This window comes from Aquarana catesbeiana, linkage group LG02 (genome assembly GCF_042186555.1).
Source record: "Aquarana catesbeiana isolate 2022-GZ linkage group LG02, ASM4218655v1, whole genome shotgun sequence".
NCBI lineage: Eukaryota > Metazoa > Chordata > Amphibia > Anura > Ranidae > Aquarana > Aquarana catesbeiana.
Window position 1 is genome coordinate 769964066 of NC_133325.1, and position 21553 is coordinate 769985618.

Here is a 21553-nt window from a genome sequence, read left to right on the forward strand (position 1 = left end):
TTGGGGGGGGGGGGGGGGGGGCCCAACCAGAAAAAAATGGCCTTGACCTTTTAGGTCTTCTAACAAGCAGAGCCAACAGCAATGTACAAGAGGCTGTAATCTACAGCAGCCAATCCAGAAATGGTGTTTAGTCTGACCCCAGTAAGTTGACATCTGACTCGCTGGGTCTTGGAAATCCTTGTTTGTAGATATTGCTCCTATGTGCTTTTTTTTTTTTTTAATCCAAGAAGTTTACTGAAAAGGAATCGTTACACCTTTTTTGATGTCCTAATGAGAGATTTTAGTTTTTTAATTGTCTAAAAGTTTGTAAATTTGTAATATCTGGATTAATGTACAGAATAAATTGTATTTGTAGTCATTCCCAAGGCTGTACCAAGCCTTGCAGTTTAATTTTTAGCTTTTTTTGTATTTATCGGGTCAAATAAAGTCAAAATGACAATGTGTGCCAAAGTTTGTGTAGTCCGGGAACTTTCCAAAGGAGAGTTGGGGGAACGTAAGCGGCAGGGGCCAGCACAGAGGGGCGTGGAGACAAAGGTGCAGACACCAGGGTAGATCTACCCATTGGCTTGCATACAATTTTTGGGCAATTTTACCAAGGCACCCAGCTTGCTAAGGGCAGAGTTCACTATTTTAGCACTATTTCAAACCCGCAGATCAGTGTTTGCAATTTGCACTGCTGATTTAACTATGGCTTGCAATTTCATTTAAAAGACCAAGTTGCAATGAAATCGTAAAGTAGTGCAAGAACCTCCTCCTCCCTTCTTCTTTTTTTTTTTTTTTTTTAATTTTTTAAATGCTGCAACATGAACCATTTCATGGCCGGCAATGTGACGAGACTTGTCATGCGATTCGGAACTGTTTACACATTCATCAAAACATGTCCGGATAAGACAAGAGTTACTGCAGTCAGGTTGCACATCCTCAGTTTGGTGTTTGTTGCTAGAGGTTGTGTTTTTTTTTTTTGTTTTTTTTTTTTTTTTTCCTGGCAGAGTGCATGTGATCAGCTGAACTGTCAAATCTCACTGGTGAGATTAAGGGCTTAAGGTATTCTTTCATCTGGACATGGAATCTAAGTTGGCTGAGGTTGTACTAGGAGACCCTAGAGCAGGGATCTTCAAACTACGGACCTCCAGCTGTTGCGGAACTACATGTCCCATGAGACATTGTAAAACTGACATTCAGACATGACGGGAATTTTAGTTCCTAAGCAACTGGAGGGCCATAGTTTGAAGACTCCTGCCCTAGAGCAGTGATGGCGAACCTTGACACCCCAGATATTTTGGAAGTACATTTCCCATGATTCCCAACTACACTGCAGAGTGCATGAGCATCATGGGAAATGTAGTTCCAAAACATCTGGGGTGCCAAAGTTCGCCATCACTGCCCTAGAGTCTCGGTTTCATCAGAATCTGTAGCAAGGGAAGCGCTCCCTTGGTGTAAAAGCTTCCTGTATTGAGGCCACAACATAAAAGAAATACAATGTACACACCTGTCTAAGTGTTTAGTCTTTCTTTCTGATCCATCCTTGCTATGTGGTTGCTGTCTAATCCTCCAGATGCAGACTGAAAAGACTGACCCGGAGGAGACAAATTTGTAAACCTACTCTGACTCTTTTCAGTCTGGATCTGGAGGATTAGCCAGCAGCCACATAGCAAGGATGGATGGATCGGAATGACAGACTACACACTTTGTGACTGGTGTATGAACATTGTATTTCTTTTATGTTGCGTCCCAATACAAGAATCACTTCCCTCGTTTTTCCTTGATTGCTCTACAGTCCTTATTGAGAATTTGGTATAGTAGCTGCACCTGGTGGACCTCCTAATGGGGAACAGATGGAATGTCTTGGCACAGGAGAAGAATCTTTTTTTTTTTTTTCTCTGATCATCGGAATCTGTGTCTGTGAGGCCACCCAAGGTGCAGAAGGTCCACTTTTTTTGCCAGCCACCTTTTCAGTTGAAGTAATACACAGGGATTGCAGATGGACAACAAACGATGCTGCCGTCACAACACATGTTTTATCATGGAAAAGATGCCATGTAGGTAAGCACCTGGCACTCAACAATTGTCTGCAGCAAACATTCGATTCATTGATCTAAGCATTTCTTTTACTGGGTCCGTTGAATAGGAATCCATTGGGTTAAGCAGGGGAAAAAGGCCTGCCAACTATAAAACTGAACATCTGAGAGTCTGATCTTGATTTGAGTAGTGCCACATTTTGAAACGGAACAAATGGTGACCTAGCATTTGGTATAATAGGAATGGGGGGGTCTCAGCTCCAGCTCCACTCCAACATCCCCCTCAATAATACATTGTCCATTGGTGTAGGCCCACACTTTTTGAGCCCGCTTGGGAGGTCCATAAAACAAATGTACCGACCACGTCTTTTAGTAAAGGGCTACAGAACTTCACATGATTGTGGGGAGCGGTGGTCATCTGATTTTAGGCAGGGTTCCTGTTACATGAACTATGAAGCATCGGAGGAGGTGTATTCCTGAGAAATTCAGAGAGCTGTAAAAGGAAGAAAAAGGTCACTGTTTAAAATACAATTTTTTTTTCTTTTTTTTATTAAAATGGGGTATATTTATGAAATTTCATATAGCAATTCAGCCAATGATGGTGCATGTACATTTGTTCTATTTTCTGTGCCAGATGAATACTGCATTTGGCCAGTAGATGGAGCAATCAGGATTATTCAATGATATTTGGCGCCCAAATGCCTTATTTTCCATTTTTAATTCGATGAAAAACATTTGTCCAGCACAGGAAATAGCCTAACAATATTTGGGTTTTTTTTTTTTTTGCTCCTTCACACTGAACAAGGTATATGCACGTTCACGGTGCAAATTGATATGCAATTTTTTTTTCTTACAAATACATCCCTTTACCTTCAAATCAAAAAATTGTCGTATACAATTAAAGATTATTTATTTTCTCCTCCTTGAGGGCAGGGACATATCTAAAGTCCAAATCGTAACACGCATGCCAATTTAGACATGTTGGCAGGTTAATGAGCTCCTATCATTTTGAGTATGGGAGCAAATCCATGCAAGCACAGGGAGAACATGCAGACTTCTGCAGGTAGTGTCCTGGTTGGGATTCAAAACTGAGGACCCCAGTGCTGCAAGGCAGAAATGCTATCCACTAAGCCACGGTGTTGTCCCAGGCACTGCATAAAAGTGATCTGATGACTAAGCAGGTCCAAGTTTCCATTTTAAAGTGGCAGTAAATCCTGCCAAGGTAATGGCATAATGTGGTAGTACACATCGAATACTACCACATTATGACAGACTTGCCTTTTGAGACGAAGGCTTCAATCTTCAACCAGTCTTCCTTCTAAGTTTATGGGCTCCGACTGTTTGAAGCGCCAAGCTAGAATGACATCACTCCCATGCATGAACATGGAAGCATACCCGGTATACTGTCCCTTCAGAGGACAGTGGGCATGCCCTGGTGATGTCAATGGCTGCAGAAGTAGTGACTATCTCCTAAACTGCATGTTTAGTAGATATTCATTTTACCTGCAGGTACAGTGCTTTGAAAATTTCCACTTTTTTGTGTTCGACCAACACAAAGTGGCACATAATTGTGAAGTGGAAGAAAAATGGTTTTCAAATTTTATTTTTTACAAATATGTGAAAAGTGTGGGGTACATTTGTATTCAGCCCCCCTGAGTCAATACATTGTAGAACCACCTTTTGCTGCAATTATATCTGCAAGTCTTTTTGGGGATATCACTTCTAACTTTGCACATCTAGAGAGACATTTTTGCCCATTCTTCTTTGCAAAATATCTAAAGCTCTGTCAGACTGGATGGAGAGCGTCTGAATAGCAATTTCTCAAGTCTTGCCACAGAATCTCAATTGGATTTAGGTCTGGACTTTGACTGACTGGGCCATTCTAACACATGAAAATTCTTTGATCTAAACCATTTGGCTGGCTGTATGTTTGGGGTCGTTCTCCTGCTAGAAGGTGAATCTCCACCCCAGTCTCAAGTCTTTTGCAGACTCTAACAGGTTTTCTTATAAGATTGCCCTGTATTTGGCTCCATCAATCAACTCTGACCAGCTTTGCTGTCCCTGCTGAAGAAAAGCATCCCCACAACATGATGCCACCAACATGTTTCATGTTCTGAATACAAATGTACCCCACACTTTTCAGATATTTGTAAAAAAAAAAAAAAAATTTGAAATAATTTTCCTTCCACTTCACAATTATGTGCCACTTTGTGTTGGTCTATCACATAAAATACATTTACGTTTTTAGTTGTAACATGACAAAATATGGAAAATTTCAAAGGGGTATGAATACTTTTCAATACACTGTAAGCCTTGTGCTACAAGCTTGCCTGTAGATAAAAGTTGCAAAGTGGACTTTACTACCACTTTAACACCCTGGCATAAGTGTGCCTGTTCATTAAACAGCATGAAATACATTTTCCAAAAAACAATTCAGAGTAGTTAAAATGTACAACACATTATGCAGGGTTCTTCCCTAATAAAGGGGATCTGTACTCTGGAAGCTGTGCCCAAAAAAAAAAAAAGGCCGGCAGAGGGCAAAGGATTAGACGTCAGTATAGCCTGTGATCTCCTTGTAACTTCTCTTCGGATTCACTTTAAAGCGAGCGGAGTTCCACCCTAATTTGAATGCTCGTCCGCATTTGCTGCCAATCACTACACCGTTCTTTTTTGTTTGAAAATGCTCTGCAGCGAGGTACGTCCTATCCTTTTTTTTTTTTTTGCCTTGGCTCCTGGGATACCAGTGTAATCAATCCCAGGAGTCAATGGGCATCCTCCACTGCTAGCATCACATTATTTCCAAACCTGCTATACATATAGTGGGCTGTGAGAAGTTTCCACTGCACATGTGCGAGATCGGGAGGTGTTTGCTGGGTAGCCAGCAGCACCTAATCCCGGAAGAGACTCCTAGTGGGCTTCAGATGCCAAAACTCAGGGTGGACGCTTGTTGGATCAGGAGGGTATAGTAAGTACCAATACTTTTACTAACACTCGAAAACTTAGACCAGGGGTCTTCAAACTATGGCCCTCCAGTTGTTCAGGAACTACAATTCCCATCATGCCTACTCATGTCTGTGAATGTCAGCGTTTTACAATGCCTCATGGGATGTGTAGTTCTGCAACAGCTGGAGGGCCATAGTTTGAGGATCCCTGACTTAGACAGATGCAGCATATGCTGACTGTTAATCCATAATTTCACAGGGGGGGGTGATTTAAAAAAAAAAAAAAAAAAAAAAAAAAAACACTGGAGTGGCCAGGGAGACAATCTTCCCCCTTCCAAATTTCCATTCCAGACCGGTAGATGAGCAGTGTGCAAGGTCTGCCAACAGCTACAATCACCATCCCATGAGCAAATAGACATGAATTCCTCATAAAAAGGGGAAAAAAAAACAAAACAAAACAAAAAAAAAAAAACAAAACAAAACAAAAAAAAAAAAAACAAAAAAACCATAAAATATGCAATGTTGTCCTAGACACTTCAAAACGTACAAAGGTCCTCTTAACTTGATTATCTGCAAATAATTTCCCCCCCAACTGCCTATTTATGTATGTCAGCTGACACCTGGCATGTCCTCACAAACTTAAAGTGATCGTAAAGGCTTTTTTTTTTTTTTTTAAATAACAATGATGTTATACTTCCCTCTGTGCAGTTGGTTTTGCACAGAGCAGCCCGGATCCTCCTCTTCTCAGGTCCCTCTTTGCTGCTCCTAGCCCCTCCCTCCTTTGAGTGTCCCTCAGCCAGCTACAGGGGGCACCCAAGCCGAGTCACAGCTCCGTGTATCCATTCAGACACAGAGCCCCGACCTGGCCCTGGTCTCACGCTCTCTCTCCCCTGATTGGCTCACTGAATATGATTGACAGCCGTGGGAGCCAATGGCGCTGCTGCTCTGTCTCAGCCAATCAGGAGGAGTGTACTGGATGCCTGAGTGGATCGTGGACATCGCTGAAGAGAGAAAGAAAAGGGGCTCAGGTAGGCAATTAGGGCGGTGCTGGGGAGGCTGCTACACACAGAAGGTTTTTATTAATCATAGAATGCATTAAGATGCAGCACTGCGGGCCAATACTTTGGTGGTTAAAAGCGGACCTTCACTCTAAAATAATTTTGCACTGCTTCCTCTCCCCTTCTTTTTTTTTTGTATTTTCTCTCGCCTAGACAAGGAGGACATTCTTGTCTCTGAGCCCCTCTTCCGGTTTCTGCACATGTGCCAGAAATACTGAAGTGGAGGGGATGGCGGGGAGCCAAATGAAAGGGGACTAAAGTCCCTGTTTCAAAATTGTATGTCAGTGCAAAAAAAACATATCCAGTACATTTCTATGATATATGGCACGTTATTCCTTTAAAAAGCACTGCAGATATAAAACAACAAAAAACCCTCCCATCCCCTGTTGTGACAGCGGGCCGGGGATCTTCACCCCGCACTCGCTGTCACAATTTAAAAAGAAGAATTCTGTGAATGGAAGAACTACAAGCACCAACAGCCTCTGCGGCTGATGGCTTGTAGTTCTCAATGAACTAACACTGGGCACTGTTGAGCATTGTGGTAGTTTATTGAGTCTTAGGCCTGTTTCACACTTGTACAACTTGTCCTACGATTTGGGACTGCAAAGTCAAATGATAAGTCGTTCCCCATGATTTCCAATGACTACCATTTATATTAGTACGACTTCAAAGTAGTCCCTGCACTACTCTGATCCTACTTCAGCCCATTGAATATCACTAAATTTGGATCACCGTAAGGGGACCCCACGCCACAAAAAAAAACAAACAAACAAAAAAACTTGGGGGGTCCCCCCCCCCCCAATCCATTCCAGACCCTTATCCAAGCACACAGCTTGGCAGGTCAGGAAAGGGGGTGGGGACGAGCAAGCGCCCCCGGGTGGGACCATGCATGCCCAAGGCACCTTGTCCCCATGTTGATGAGGACAAGGGCCTCTTCCCGACAACCCTGGCCGTTGGTTGTCGGGGTCTGCGGGTGGGGAGCTTATCGGAATCTGGTAGCCCCCCCTTTAACAAGGGGCCCCCACTCTATGTGAATGAGTAGGGGGTACCCCTAGCCATTCACCAAATAAAAAAAAAAAGTGTCAAAAATAAAACACAGGTTTTTAAAGTAATTAATTAAGCAACTCCGGCATCTCTTCCGACTTCTTCTCCCCTCTCCAGCTCTTCGGTCTCCTCTGCCGGTTCTTATCCGCTGTCTCCTCGCTCTTTTGCCCGGTCTTCTCCGCTATCTCCTCGGTCTGTTCTTCCGATGTTGACTCTCTCCTGCTCTAATGCTGGGTGCGGCACTACTTATATTGGAATGGGGCAGGGTCACTGGGTGACGTCATCCAGAGGCCCGCCCCTTATGACATCACCGCCCGGGGCATGATGGGCGGTTATGTCATAAGGGGCAGGCCTCCGGTGACTCCACCCCATGCCACTATAAGCACACCGCGCACCCAGCATTGGAGCGGGAGAAAGCGTGGAGTCAACATCGGAAAAAGAACAGAGGGAGAAGACCGGGCAAAAGAGAAGGCAGCGGAGAAGACCCGGCAGAGGCAGAAGAGAGCGGACAGGGGGAGAAGAACCAGAGAGGGCTAGAAGACATCAGAGGAGAGCAGGGAAGACCCGGAGAGGGGAGAAGAACTGGCAGAAGACATCAGCGGCGCAGGTAGAAGATTTTGCCAGAAGAGGGAGAAGACGTCCGAAGAGACCCCGGAGCTGCCTAATAATTAGTTTAAAAATCTGTGTACTGTGTTTTATTTCTGACACTTTTTATTTTTTTTTTTTTTTTTTTTTTTAGGTGAATGAATACATTGTACCCCATACTCATTCACATCACGAGGGGGGGGGGCGCATGCAGAAGTTTTATTTTTTTTTTTTTTTACCTTAATGCATAGAATGCAATCAGGTAATAACCTTCTGCCTTTTCAACCACTTTTTAATCCGCTCCGGTCCAGTCATGTAATCTCACAGCTCCGGCTCCCCTGTATCGGTATCAGTAAGTGGCTGCTGCAGGGGAGAAGGAGCTAAGACTGGGCCATGGGTGATGTTATGGCTCCCAGAATTCGCACATTTTTAAGAATTACAGTGAGGCTTTTCTTCCGCTTTAACTACTTATGGTGTTATTCCAGCCTGCTGGAGAATATTTCTATGCTCTATATTCCAACAGGAAGTTACCAGTTTCATCCGCAGTAGAGCACATTACCTGGCCAGGAAGGGCTGAGGGAAGCACCCCATTGTCTTGGCCTTTATAAATTCCTGTAGCTGCAGGAACTGCATCAGCAGCACAGCGGCCCGAGACCGGTCGATCTTTGTCATCACAAACTACAGAAAATAATTTCAACAAGTTAACAAAAAAGTAAGTAATGCTGCACTGCATTCTTGATATTTACATTAATCTGTTTTTGTTTTTTTTTTTTTATAGTTAAGTTTCTTGATGAGATTTAATTTTATAAACAGTGCAACACCTTTTATTTGAAAACACTGATATAATGCAAAATTCCTAGTTGACTCAAGGACTGCAAGCTATCCAGGCTGAAGCAACAACCCCAAACCATAACATTTTCACCACCATGCTTCACAGTTGGTATTCTTCTCCCGAAGTTCCTTCTTTGTTTTGCAGCAAACACGTCTACCGTCCAACTTTGACTGATCAATCTCTGGTACATTGTTCCACAAGACCTGGTCCCTGCCAATATGTTCAATAACAAACTGTAGTCCTACTCTAATGATCTTTTTGGACTCCAAATGCTTTTTCTTAACACACCTCACATGCAGGTCAATTTGGTGCAATCTCCTCCTGGTTGTAGATGTATTTACTTTAACATCAACTTTTGCTAGAGTAACCTGAACAACACAGGAAATTTGGGGTTCTTGTAAACTTGTTATAGCATCAGATGGCCAGATAGCATTAGATGGTCAGCTCTTGGGTGCAATGTGATCAGCAAGCCAGTCTTGAAACAACAAATTAGGTGACTGAAATTTATGCCACTTGTAGATTAATTTCCTTACAGTGAAATGATTGATTTCAAATAATTTGGTGATCTTTTTTAAATCCCTTGCTAGACTCCACAACGTAATTTCTGAAGGACTTCGAGAGCTTTATAAATCTTGGAATGATGACACCCCACACACACATCCATAGCAAAGAGAACACCAGACCCTAGATATTAATAATAAAGATATCTAAAGTTAATATAAGACAGGTTCCACCTGCATACTCCCTAGGGAGGTTCTAATCAATGACACCTAAATTTGGAACATTGAGTTCTATTTTCATGGATCTGAAGAGGTGGGAAATGTAGGGTGGTACTTGCTTTTCCCATATGACAAATCTGGCTTTTTATTAATATAGACCAGAGGTCTCCAAACTTTACATATATATGGGCCAGATTACTGTCCCTTAGACTTTAGGAGGGCTTGACTGCAGCAAGTGAGGGTAGAAAATGCCCCAACGCCTGTGGAAGTAGACAATGTCTCAGACCTGGTGGTCAGCAGGTGGAGGAATAGTGCCCTATCACTGGCATCAGTGGAAGGAATAGTGCCCTATAGTTAGCGTCAGTGGAAGGAAGGAACAGCGCCCCATCGTTGGCGTCAGTAGAAGGAATAGTGCCCTATACTTGGCGTCAGTAGAAGGAAGGAACAGTGCCCTATCACTGGTGTCAGTGGAATAACAGAGCCTCGAATCGGTGGTAGGAACAGTGCCCCAAGGGCCGGATAAAGGCATGCAAAGGGCTGCTTCTGGCCCGCTGGCTGCAGTTTGGAGACCACTGTGAAAGACCACTATGAAAATAAAATTTTTTAGAAATTGTAATTTGTTCAAGTAAATCACCTTTCTGTTGGCACTGTTTGAATGAAGAAATAAATGTTTTCCAGTTCAAATATGTTGAAAAAGTAATATCGCACAAAAGTTCATTTATTTCACTAATGCAACTTAAAAAGGTGAAACTAATATATGAGATAGACTCATTACATGCAAAACAAGATAGTTCAAGCCGTGATTTGTCATAATTGTGATGATTATGGCTTACAGCTCATGAAAACCCCAAATCCACAATCTCAGAAAATAAGAATATTGTGAAAAGGTGCAATATTCTAGGCTCAAAGTGTCCCACTCTAATCAGCTAATTAAGCCATAACACCTGCAAAGGGTTCCTGAGCCTTTAAATGGTCTCTCAGTCTTGTTCAGTAGGAATCACAATCATGGGAAAGACTGCTGACCTGACAGTTGTGCAGAAAACCATCATTGACACCCTCCATAAGGAAGGGAAAGCCTCAAAAAGGTAATTGCAAAAGAAGGTGGATGTCCCCAAAGTGCTGTATCAAAGCACATTAATAGAAAGTTATGTGGAAGGGAAAAGTGTGGAAGAAAAAGGTGCACAAGCAGCAGGGATGACCGCAGCTTGGAGAGGATTGTCAGGAAAAGGCCATTCAAAAGTGTTGGGGACTTTCACAAGGAGTGGACTGAAGAGGCACCACACACAGACGGATCCTGGACATGGGCTTCAAATGTCGTATTCCTCTTGTCAAGCCACTCCTGAACAACAAACAACGTCAGAAGCGTCTTTCCTGGGCTAACAAAAAACAGACCTGGTCTGTTGCTCAGTGGTCCAAAGTCCTCTTTTCTGATGAGAGCAAATTTTGCATCTCATTTGGAAACCAAGGACTCAGAGTATGGAGGAAGAATGGAGAGGCACACACTGCAAGATGCTTGAAGTCCAGTGAGAAGTTTCCACAGTCTGTGTTGATTTGGGGAGCCATGTCATCTGCTGGTGTTGGTCCACTGTGCTTCATTAATTCCAGGGTCAACACAGCCGTCTACAAGGAGATTTTGGAGCACTTCATGCTTCCTTCCACAGACTAGCTCTATGGGGATGCTGACTTCATTTTCCAGCAGGACTTGGCACCTGCCCACACTGCTAAAATCACCAAAACCTGGTTCAATGACCGTGGGATTACTGTGCTTGATTGGCCAGCAAACTTGCCTGACCTGAACCCCATAGAGAATCTATGGGGCGTTGCCAAGAGAAAGATGAGACATGAGACCGAACAATGCAGAGGAGCTGAAGACCGCTATTGAAACATCCTGGCCTTCCATAACACCTCAGCAGTGCCACAGGCTGATAGCTTCCGTGCCACGCCAAACCAAAAGGGGCCCAAACCAAGTACTGAGTACATATGCATGCTTATACTTTTCAGAGGTCCGATATTGTTCTATGTACAATCCTTGTTTTATTGATTGCATGTAATATTCTAATTTCCTGAGATTGTGGATTTGGGGTTTTCATGAGCTGTAAGCCATAATCACAATTATGACAAATCACGGCTTGAACTATCTTGCTTTGCATGTAATGAGTCTATCTCATATATTAGTTTCACCTTTTAAGTTGCATATTAGTGAAATAAATGAACTTTTGCACAATATTCTAATTTTTCGAGTATCACCTGTACTCCCATCTATTTGTGTCTGTTCCTAGCAAGAATGCTGAATAGAGAGAGAAAATATATACCGTATTTATCGGCGTATAACACGCACCCCAATTTCGGAGGGAATTTTAAGGAAAAAAAAACTTTTAGGAGGGAAGTTGAAGGAAAAAAAAAACTTACATTTAAATGCCGGTCAGTGCAGCCATGTCAGTGCAGCCTTCCCCAGTGCAGCCTTCGATCCCCTGTCACAATTTTAAAATCGCCGACCGCGATTTGAAAATGGCGCCGCCGGCGCCGAAATACACCGAGCCGGTCCTCGGCTCTTTCCGGCGGCTCTCGTTTACTTTCGGCTCCACTCGTAGTCCCGAGCGGAGCTATCCGAACCTAGCCGAGTAGGTTCGGATAGCTCCGCTCGGGACTACGAGTGGAGCCGAAAGTAAACGAGAGCCGCCGGAAAGAGCCGAGGACCGGCTCGGTGTATTTCGGCGCCGGCGGCGCCATTTTCAAATCGCAGTCGGCGATTTTAAAATTGTGACAGCTCGGGATCGCAGGGGATCGGCGTATAACACGCACCTGCGACTTTCCCCTGATTTTAAGGGGAAAAAAGTGCGTGTTATACGCCGATTAAATACGATATAGATATATAGATTATAATTATATATATATATATATATATATATATATATATATATATATATATATATATATATATATATATATATATATAGATACACATACACAAATATATTCAGTATATACACATTTCGCATATGATACTGTATGGCATATTGCAATAAATTATTTTTCATATTTTTTTTAAGCCATAGGTGCTGAGTTCTGAGGCAGTTACTTTATGACTACTACTACTATAAAACACAGATGATGCTTGTGTTGGGACAGACTTACAACGTAAGGAATTCCTAACTCCTCGCACATTTCTACCGCGATCCGATCCGCCTGCTGAATTCCGATGGAACTGTCCACCAATAGAAATGTCCTTTTCAAACTAAAAAAAAAAAAAAAAAAAATTTATACAAGGTAAGAGTACTAGAAGGATAACATCAAAAATATAGTAAAATAAAAATACTGCAAAATTGGAGCAATCCTATCCAAAAGGTTCATTTTTTTTTTTGTGTGTAACCTCATTAGCAGCTACGGACACCAGCTGCATCTTTGTTTAAGAAGAGATCATTTGACTGGTCAGAAGACCCTTGGAAAATATATGTTTATGTCCCCTTGCAATGTTTAGAATTATATATATATACATACATACATACATACATACACACACACACACACTTTTTTTTTTTAATTTGTTGTGCTTGAAATATGGAGTTTACTATTGCTCTCCTTATAAAAATGGCCATTCCTTGGCTGTCCAGATCAACTTCTTGCTTCAAGAAGATTCAAGACCTGAGCGCCAAAGTGATCTAACAAGCCAGTGTACAGCTTACCCCAGAAGTATCTATCCATAAGTAACATCTGTCTTTAGTATGTACACAGCCCTTATGGATTACAAAGCCGCTGGTCCAGGGAACATACTTGCGTCTCTCCTGTATGTAGGTTTCCACCATTTCAGCAAAGTCCTCGGGCGCTCTGTACCCATAGCCCGGCATGTCCACCAGGGTGAAGGCTTTTCCCACTTTGAAAAAGTTCATTTTCTTCGTGTGGCCCTCAGGGAGAGAGAGGAAGAGGCATAATGAACACTGGAGTAATACAATGAGCTAAGTCACTGAAAGATTCGATTTGAAGTGGTTCAAGATAAAACTGATGGTGGGACCCTCCAATTATAAAACACTTATTAGCTCTCTGGGGCATCATTCCTAAATTGTAGAGAGCAGAAAATTCTCCCCCAGCCCCCCATCGGGATAATTTGAGATTTTACAATTTGCCACCAAAAAGAGTACATATAATATAAAAATACCATAGATATTTATTAGAGTTAAAATACAATAAAAAACAAAAAAAAACACCAAATTGCATATGTCGCATGCACAAATAGTCCAATATCCATATAGCAATTGGCATTTTAAAAATCAATGCGTTTCGTGAAAGATTCGCTCCTTCAAGAGGAGCTCCACCTTAAAAAAAAAAAAAAAAAAAAAAAAAAAAAAAATTAAAAGCCAGCAGCTACAAATACTGCAGCTGCTGACTTTTAATAGATGGCCACTTACCTGTCCAGGGTGCCCGCGATGTTGGCAGCAGATGACGAGCAATCGCTCGTTTCTCAGCTGCCCCCACCGCCATCCTCGGTCAGGGAATCAGGAAGTGAAGCGTTGCAGGTTCACTGCCCAGGTTACCTACTGCGCATGATGCGCTGCGCCTCTTCACTGGTCCCCGTTGTGCTGTGCAAACTGTGTGTTTCCCAGAACAGAACGGGGGGGGGGGGGGGGCGCGCATCTGGGGCTAGCTATTCCCAGAAGTGGGTGCAGATACCTGTATTATACAGGTATCTGCACCCCCCTCCCCCCTGAAAGGTGCCAATTGTGCCACCAGAGGGGGGGAGGAATCCAATGGGTGGAACTCCGCTTTTCAGGACCCACACCTCTCGCGCATGTTGACAAAATGTTCTTATCTACAAAAATAATTACATTTAATGTCTGTATTATACACTAGATTGTCAAAAGTATTGGGACGCCTGCCTTTACACGCATGTGAACTTTAATGGTATCCCAGTCTTAGTCTGTAGGGTTCAATATTGAGTTGGCCCACCCTTTGCAGCTATAACAGCTTCAACTCTTCTGGGAAGGCCGTCCACAAGGTTTAGGAGTGTGTCTATGGGAATGTTTGACCATTCTTCCAGAAGAGCATTTGTGAGGTCAGGCACTGATGTTGGACATGGGCAGACCACCGTTCTGTGAGAGGGGAATGTGCTGATCCTGTGTTCCTGCTAAGCAGGAACACGGATCTTTACATTCCCCCAGTCAAGGCACTCCTCCCCTACAGTTAGCAAGCACTCCTAGGGAACACATTTAACCCTTTGATCGCCCCTGATGTTAACCCCTTCCCAGCCAGTGTCATTAGTACAGTGACAGCGTATATTTTTAGCACTGATGACTGTATTAGTGTCTAGCCGGTTCCCAACCAGCTCACGCAGATATACTGCGGCAGAATGGCTCTCCTGGGCGAAACTCCTTACGGGCACGTCCTTCCGCTTTTCAGCCACCAGAGGGCACGCCAGCTGCACGGCGGGGGGACCCGATGCGCATGGCCGGCGGGCACAATCGCCGCCGGCCATGCACGATTGCCTGCACAGGGATTTGTGTGTGTAAACGCACAAATCCCTGTGCTGTCAAGGAAGAAGAAACATATAATTTGTTTGAATTTGAAAATTCAAAAAGAAAGAAAATTTGAAAAAAATAATGCCGCATCTAAACAAATGCAACAGAACTAATTAATAATAAAACGTTATTATTTATTATTATTAATTTGTTACGTTCCATTAGTTTAGATGCGGCATTCGTCATTTCGGATAATTCGTAACTTCAGGTAAATTCGTATTTGTTACGTTCACAAACAGCCATATTTGAAAGGACATTCCAATACCTATAATTTAATAGTTAGTTATTTCAGATTTTCAAATGTTCATGTTTCCAAATTTTTTCATTTCCAAATATTCAGAAAAATTAATCAAACAGGTTTTAGTTTGTCGAAATAAAAAAAAAAAAATAAAAAAAATAATTCGGAATGAAACGAACTGCAGATGTCTATTAGTGTCACGGGTTCCCGCAAAGTGTCAGTTAGGTGTCCGATGTGTCCACCGCAATATCGCTGTCCTACTATAAGTCGCTGATCGTCACCATTACTGGTAAAAATAAAATAAATATATACCATAGTTTGTAGTAAAAATTTTTTTTTTCCAAAATTGTCGGTGTGTGTGTGTATATATATATATATATATATATATATATATATAAAAACAAAAAACGCTGAGGTGATTAAATACCACCAAAAGAAAGCTCTATTTGTGTGGGGGGGGAGGGGGGGGGGGAGACAAATTTTATTCAGGTACAGTATCACAAAAAATGGCCTGGTCATGCGGGGGGGGGTAAACCTCCCGGAGCTGAAATAGTTAACAGACCAAAATGGAGAAAATTATCCATTGTTGGGGTTTAGGTACACTTTAATTCTCTTACAGACTTTGCACATCCAATATGGATCCAGCCAGATGAGATCAAGGGATCAAAGACACACTGGTTGTCCCTGTAATGACATTCTGGTATCCTTTAAAAACATACTGGGGTCCCTGTGATCACATACTGGTGTTTTGGAGATGCGCACATCAATTCCAGGGACCAGCGCAAACAGCGACTTGATGAGCGAAGATTTTCCCACATTGCTTCTTCCTATGAAACAAACCTACGAAGAGACAAACACTTTATCAGAAACCAAAGCATGATTTACCAAGTACAAAGTCACACTTACTGCTGTCAGTTCTGCCCGATTGTGTTTTTTTTTTAATATCACATTTACACATTTCAGTGTAGATATCAACCAATATTAATCAACAGGGTACTGTATAGGCAAATAAGTATGATGAAGACCGAGGCATCTATAGTACAGAAGGACCTTTGTCCTCATCTAAAATATTAAATGTAAAGCTCACCACCGGGAAAAGATCAACCCCTTCCTGCCCTCTCCCTCCATCCCCTCAACCCCTCCCTGCCCTCTCCCTCCACCCCCTCAACCCCTCCCTGCCCTCTCCCTCCACCCCCTCAACCCCTCCCTGCCCTCTCCCTCCATCCCCTCAACCCCTCCCTGCCCTCTCCCTCCATCCCCTCAACCCCTCCCTGCCCTCTCCCTCCACCCCCTCAACCCCTCCCTGCCCTCTCCCTCCACCCCCTCAACCCCTCCCTGCCCTCTCCCTCCATCCCCTCAACCCCTCCCTGCCCTCTCCCTCCATCCCCTCAACCCCTCCCTGCCCTCTCCCTCCACCCCGTTAACCCCTCCCTGCCCTCTCCCTCCACCCCGTCAACCCCTCCCTGCCCTCTCCCTCCACCCCGTCAACCCCTCCCTGCCCTCTCCCTCCACCCCGTCAACCCCTCCCTGCCCTCTCCCTCCACCCCGTCAACCCCTCCCTGCCCTCTCCCTCCATCCCCTCAAACGCTTCCTGTCATCTCCCTCCATCCCCTTACAGCAGTGAGAATCGGTGGAGCAATCGTGACCGGCAAGACTACCCTGCAGTAGAGCGATCTGAAAGTGAGGCTTGAAGCTCCCAGGGAGCATGGAAGGGATGACGTTGATGGCGGTGCGGGGGATGGTCTATGTGGACAGCTTTGCCCCGGATGCCTGCATACTTAGATGTGCCTCTATTAATCATCAACCATGTAAGTTGCTAAATGTTGTACCTTCATTAACCACTTGCTTACTGGGCACCTAGAACCCCCCCCCCCCCCCCCCTCCTGCCCAGACCAATTTTCAGCTTTTAGTGCTGTCACTCTTTGAACGACAACTGCGCGGTCATACCCCACAAATACAACTTTCTTTTGGTGGTATTTGATCACCTCTGGGTTTTTTATTTTTTGTAAAAAAAAGAAAAAAATTAAAGACCAAAATTAAAAAAAAAAAAAAAAAAAAAAAAAAAAGTAGAAAACCGTTTTATATTTTGTTAAAAATATTGCAAACAGGTCATTTTTCTCCTTCATTGATGTACGCTGATGAGGCTGCACTGATGGCCACTGATAAGGTGGCATTGGTGGATGGCAGCACTGCTAGGTGGCACTACCGGTGGGCATTGATAAGTGGCACACGTGGGCATTGATAGGTAGCACTGATTGCTAGCACTGTTATGTACAGGTGGGCACGGATTCGTGGCACTGGCAGGCAGTACTGGTGAGCACAGATGAGGTGACTGTGCCTCTTCCTCTTCAGGACTGATGTCCCTTCAACAGAAGCCAGTGATCAGCTTCTTTTTCTCCTCATGCTGTTAGCGCGAGAAAAAAAAAAAAAAAAAACCAACACGATTACCGATCTTCTGTTTACATCACATGATCAGCTGTCATTGGCTGACAGCTGATCACGTGGTAAGGGGCCGGGATCGACCCCCTACTCTGATCACCCCAATTCTCAGTGACTCGGTGATCACAGCGCACGCCGCAGGCCTGTGCAATGGGGAGGACATCTATTGATGGCCTCCCGGCAAAGTAGATCTGCGCTGTAGCCGTCATTCGGCTATAGCACAGATCTGAAGGGGTTAAATGTAACTATATTTCTACACTTAGAGGCTCCTCTCTTCTCTTTTATAGTCAGTTGTGACATGAGGCTACTTGCATATCAAGTCACAATTTATTTAAAAATGTTGCTTGTCTTGCAAAACGCTCTCAAACCAAGGTTTTACTGTATATGAATATAATTATTATTGCTTAAAAGTGTAACTCCAATTTGGTGAGGAAAAAAAAAAAAAAAAAAAAAAAAACAAACTTTGTTGCAGATTCCTACCTTTTGTTATTCTAAATAAATAGCCGTTTGTTTGTCTGTGTCCATGTGTGGAGTGAATCTGTATAGGAGTGGTTTTAGAATTATCAATCAGCTGCTGCACCTGCAGGGCTCGAATGAGGAAAGTGGCAGGGACTGTGTTCCTTTAGATGCGATTTTCCTTTAAGGAGTACCTCACAAAAAAAAATGACAAATTTTTGTTGCAGGCCATGCCCCAGATCTGACTTGTATCTTAGTGTAGACTTTTGGGAAAAATCAGTGAGCCAATCACACAAGCGGGAAATTAGGTTTCTGGGGGGGTTGGGGGGTTAGTGGGGGCATTCTGTATACCATCTGTGTACAGAACCCCTCCAGGTTGCCATATTGCATTTTACAGTTTCAATGCTACAGCTTGAAAAGGAAAGGTCATTTTTAATTACACTCAATTAAAATTGTGACGCAATTGCATACACTATATTATCCCTTTCGTGACTAAGCCCATTTCTGACATTTGGTGTTTACAAGTTAAAATCTGTATGTTTTGCTAGAAAATTACTTAGAACACACACACACACACACACATACATATGTATATGTGCGATATAAAATATTCCAACAATCGCCATTTTATTCTCTAGATTCTCTGCTAAAAAATATATATATATATATATCATTTTTTTTTTTTAGCAGAGAATCTAGAGAATAAAATGGCGATTGTTGCAATATTTTATATCACACGGTATTTGTGCAGCGGTGTTTTAAACGCAACTTTTTGGGAAAAGGGACACTTTCTTGAATTTAAAAAAAAAACAAAAAAAAAAAACAGTAAAGTTAGCCCAATTTTTTTTTATATAATGTGAAAGATGATGTCACACCGAGTAAATAGACACCAAACATGTCACGTTTTATCATTGCACGCACTCGTGGAATGGCGACAAACTACGGTACCTAAAAATCTCCATAGGCGACGCTTTAAATTTTTTTTTTTTTTTTATGGTTACCAGGTTAGAGTTACAGAGGAGGTCTAGTGCTAGAATTATTGCTCTCGCTCTGACGATCGCGGCGATACCCAACATGTGTGATTTGAACACCGTATACATATGCGGGTGCGACTTCCGCATGCGCTTCCTTTGCTGCGCGAGCTCGCGGGGACAGGGGGTGCTTTAAAAATTTTTTTTTTCTTATTTATTTTTATATAAATAAATTGCATTTAAAAAAAAAAAAAAAAAAAAATTTGATGACTTTTATTGCTGTCACAAGGAATGTAAACATCCCTTGTGACAGTAATAGGTGGTGACAGGTACTCTTTATGGAGGGATCGGGGGTCCCCCGATCCCTCCTTTGCACTTCAAAGTATTCAGATCGCCGTTTTCGGGATAACAGCCAAGCGGCTTTTAGGCACATCGGTTGTTATCCCTGGAAAGCCGATCAACGGCACTAAAAAACGGTACCGGGATGATGCCCGCGTCTGCGGGCATCATCCCGGTATAACCCCCGAAAGCCGAGACCGCACATCGCGTACGCTCGGCGGGAAGGGGATTATTATTGTTGTTTTTTTTTTTTTATTAGCATTTTTTTTCCCCATTAAAATGCAGTTCCCTTTAACTTGCCATTACCAACCTCAGGCTGCTGCAGGTCCGGTGTGTGATCCATTCTGACAGCTGATGAGACATAATCAATCACGTGCTTTCCAGACGATCTGAACACGCTCTCTGCCGCGGAGATTTCCTCGATGGGAGGATCAAACAGCCTAAAATTATTCCGGTCCACACTGGGACTGGCTACCCTCTCCAGATCTGTCACCGGATACAAAATACTCTTCATCTTCTTCTCCTGCAGCCTGGACACCTCCTGGAAGGAAGCATGGCTCCCGCCATTCCTACACGACCCGCATGCTGGAAAATGTCTGCTGAACAACCCCCCGCTCCTCTGTAGTATGGTCCTCATAGCTCAGCTACCGGAGAATAAAAGATTGGAAGTGGAACAATTATTATACAGAGGAAAAAAGAAATAAAAAAAAAAAAAATGTAGAATATACATATATATATATATATATATATATATATATATATATATATATATATATATATATATATATATATATATATATATATATATATATATATATATACACACACACACACACACATACACACACACACACACACACACACTTTTTTTTTTTTTTTTTTTTTATTTACACACACATTTATAGCCTGAAAGTCAACTTTTTCTTCTTTTTTTTTTATCGTCAAGAAAACAAAAAAAAATTATAATAGAAAACCAGCTTGTTTATTATAGTCACAGCTAAATAATAATAATAAATATTAGAGATAATTATTTTTCTTTTCTGTATTATGGAAACAAAATATTGCTGAAATCCAGCATTTTTTAAAAAAAATATGTTTAGGCTAAACTAAAAAAATAAATAAAAATAAAACCAAAAAACCCCTGAATTTTAACTATGCATGCAGAGCGTAAAAAAAAAAAAAAACGCAGCTAAAAAAAACGCACTTTTAGAAGTGTTTTGCATTGGTGTCAGTGCACGTTTAGCCGCGTTTCTCTGCCCTCTTCTATTTTCCACTCCCAAATCCAATTACTACAGCTTAAAAACACTTGACGCGGTTAAACGCTGTATACAATGTTGACACACGTTTAGCCGTGTTATATGTACTCTGTCCAAAAAAAAAAAAAGGGAAGAAGTTCTACTTTTTTAGGAGATGACTTTAGGGCGGAGTGACCCATTCATTAAACCTATAATGGAAGAGAAATAAAGACGGGAGGAATCTGAAAGTGCTGATTGCCTGGCTGTCTCTGGCTTCAATACCTTGTAACACCAACCTGGAGATCAGAAAAGCCAAAAAGTCATGAAAAAAAAACCCCTTTCACCAGAACAGCCAGAAAATTAGCATTTTCAGGAAATTGGCTGTTATAAAATGTCACCAGAGCAGCCAGGAAAATGCCGATTTCCTGGTTGTTCCAGTCAATTTTTTACGACTTTGGCTTTTCTGATCTCCAGGTCGGTGGTACAATGTATTGAAGCCCGGGACAGCCAGGCAACCGGCATTTTCAGGAGGTCAGCACATTTATAAAGCAGTCACTCCGACATTCAACCAACATTCACTGCATGTGAATCCTCCTGGTTCATGTGTTTTAAATGACAACGAATTGGTTCACTTCTAGGGAATGTCTGGGGAAATTCCCATCCACTGCCTTCCCTTTAATCCCCCATATATCACACACCTAGCAGCACTCACCTCTATCTCCAGTGTCCCTTCCTCATTCGCTGCACATGGCTGCGTCCCAAGCCTCTATATGAAATGCCCATCCTTCTTTTTTTACCCAATCAATGGCCTCCTTTGTAATGTCCCACGCTGATTGGCTACTAGTCATACCGTACTTCCCAAACCGATGTTGCGTCAGATTAGGCGACCCGTCAGAACGTGTAACGGAAGTGACGTCACGTTGCCGCCATCTTGCTACACCCCACACTCGTCCTCAGTAAGGATACAGTGAGGAGGGGGAAAGCGGACATCTTGTTGCACCCAGCGGAATTTTGCATTTTACACTTATTTATAACAGTAAAGTGAGTTTATATAGTGAAATACAGTACTTAGAACTCCGTCTGACTAGTTAGATGTTGAATTTCAAAAGCAGCGGCAACCCTGCTCATCTCACAGGTTTGCTAATTTGACTGAAATTTGCTGCTTTT

The 21553-nt window shown here is 42.6% G+C and overlaps 1 protein-coding gene across 1 annotated transcript; it reads right to left on the bottom strand.

Moving 5' to 3' along the window:
• Nucleotides 1–15: 15 nt before the first annotated feature.
• Nucleotides 16–21382, bottom strand: GTPBP8 (GTP binding protein 8). The gene is made up of 7 exons (XM_073617307.1): nt 21099–21382; nt 19462–19795; nt 15688–15786; nt 12970–13100; nt 12334–12433; nt 8207–8325; nt 16–2511 (listed from the first exon to the last, which is right to left on the bottom strand). Exons 2-7 carry the CDS (start codon nt 19786–19788, stop codon nt 2433–2435), a joined length of 855 nt encoding a protein of 284 aa, XP_073473408.1. The 5' UTR covers nt 19789–19795; nt 21099–21382; the 3' UTR covers nt 16–2432.
• Between the last annotated feature and the right edge of the window lie 171 nt (nt 21383–21553).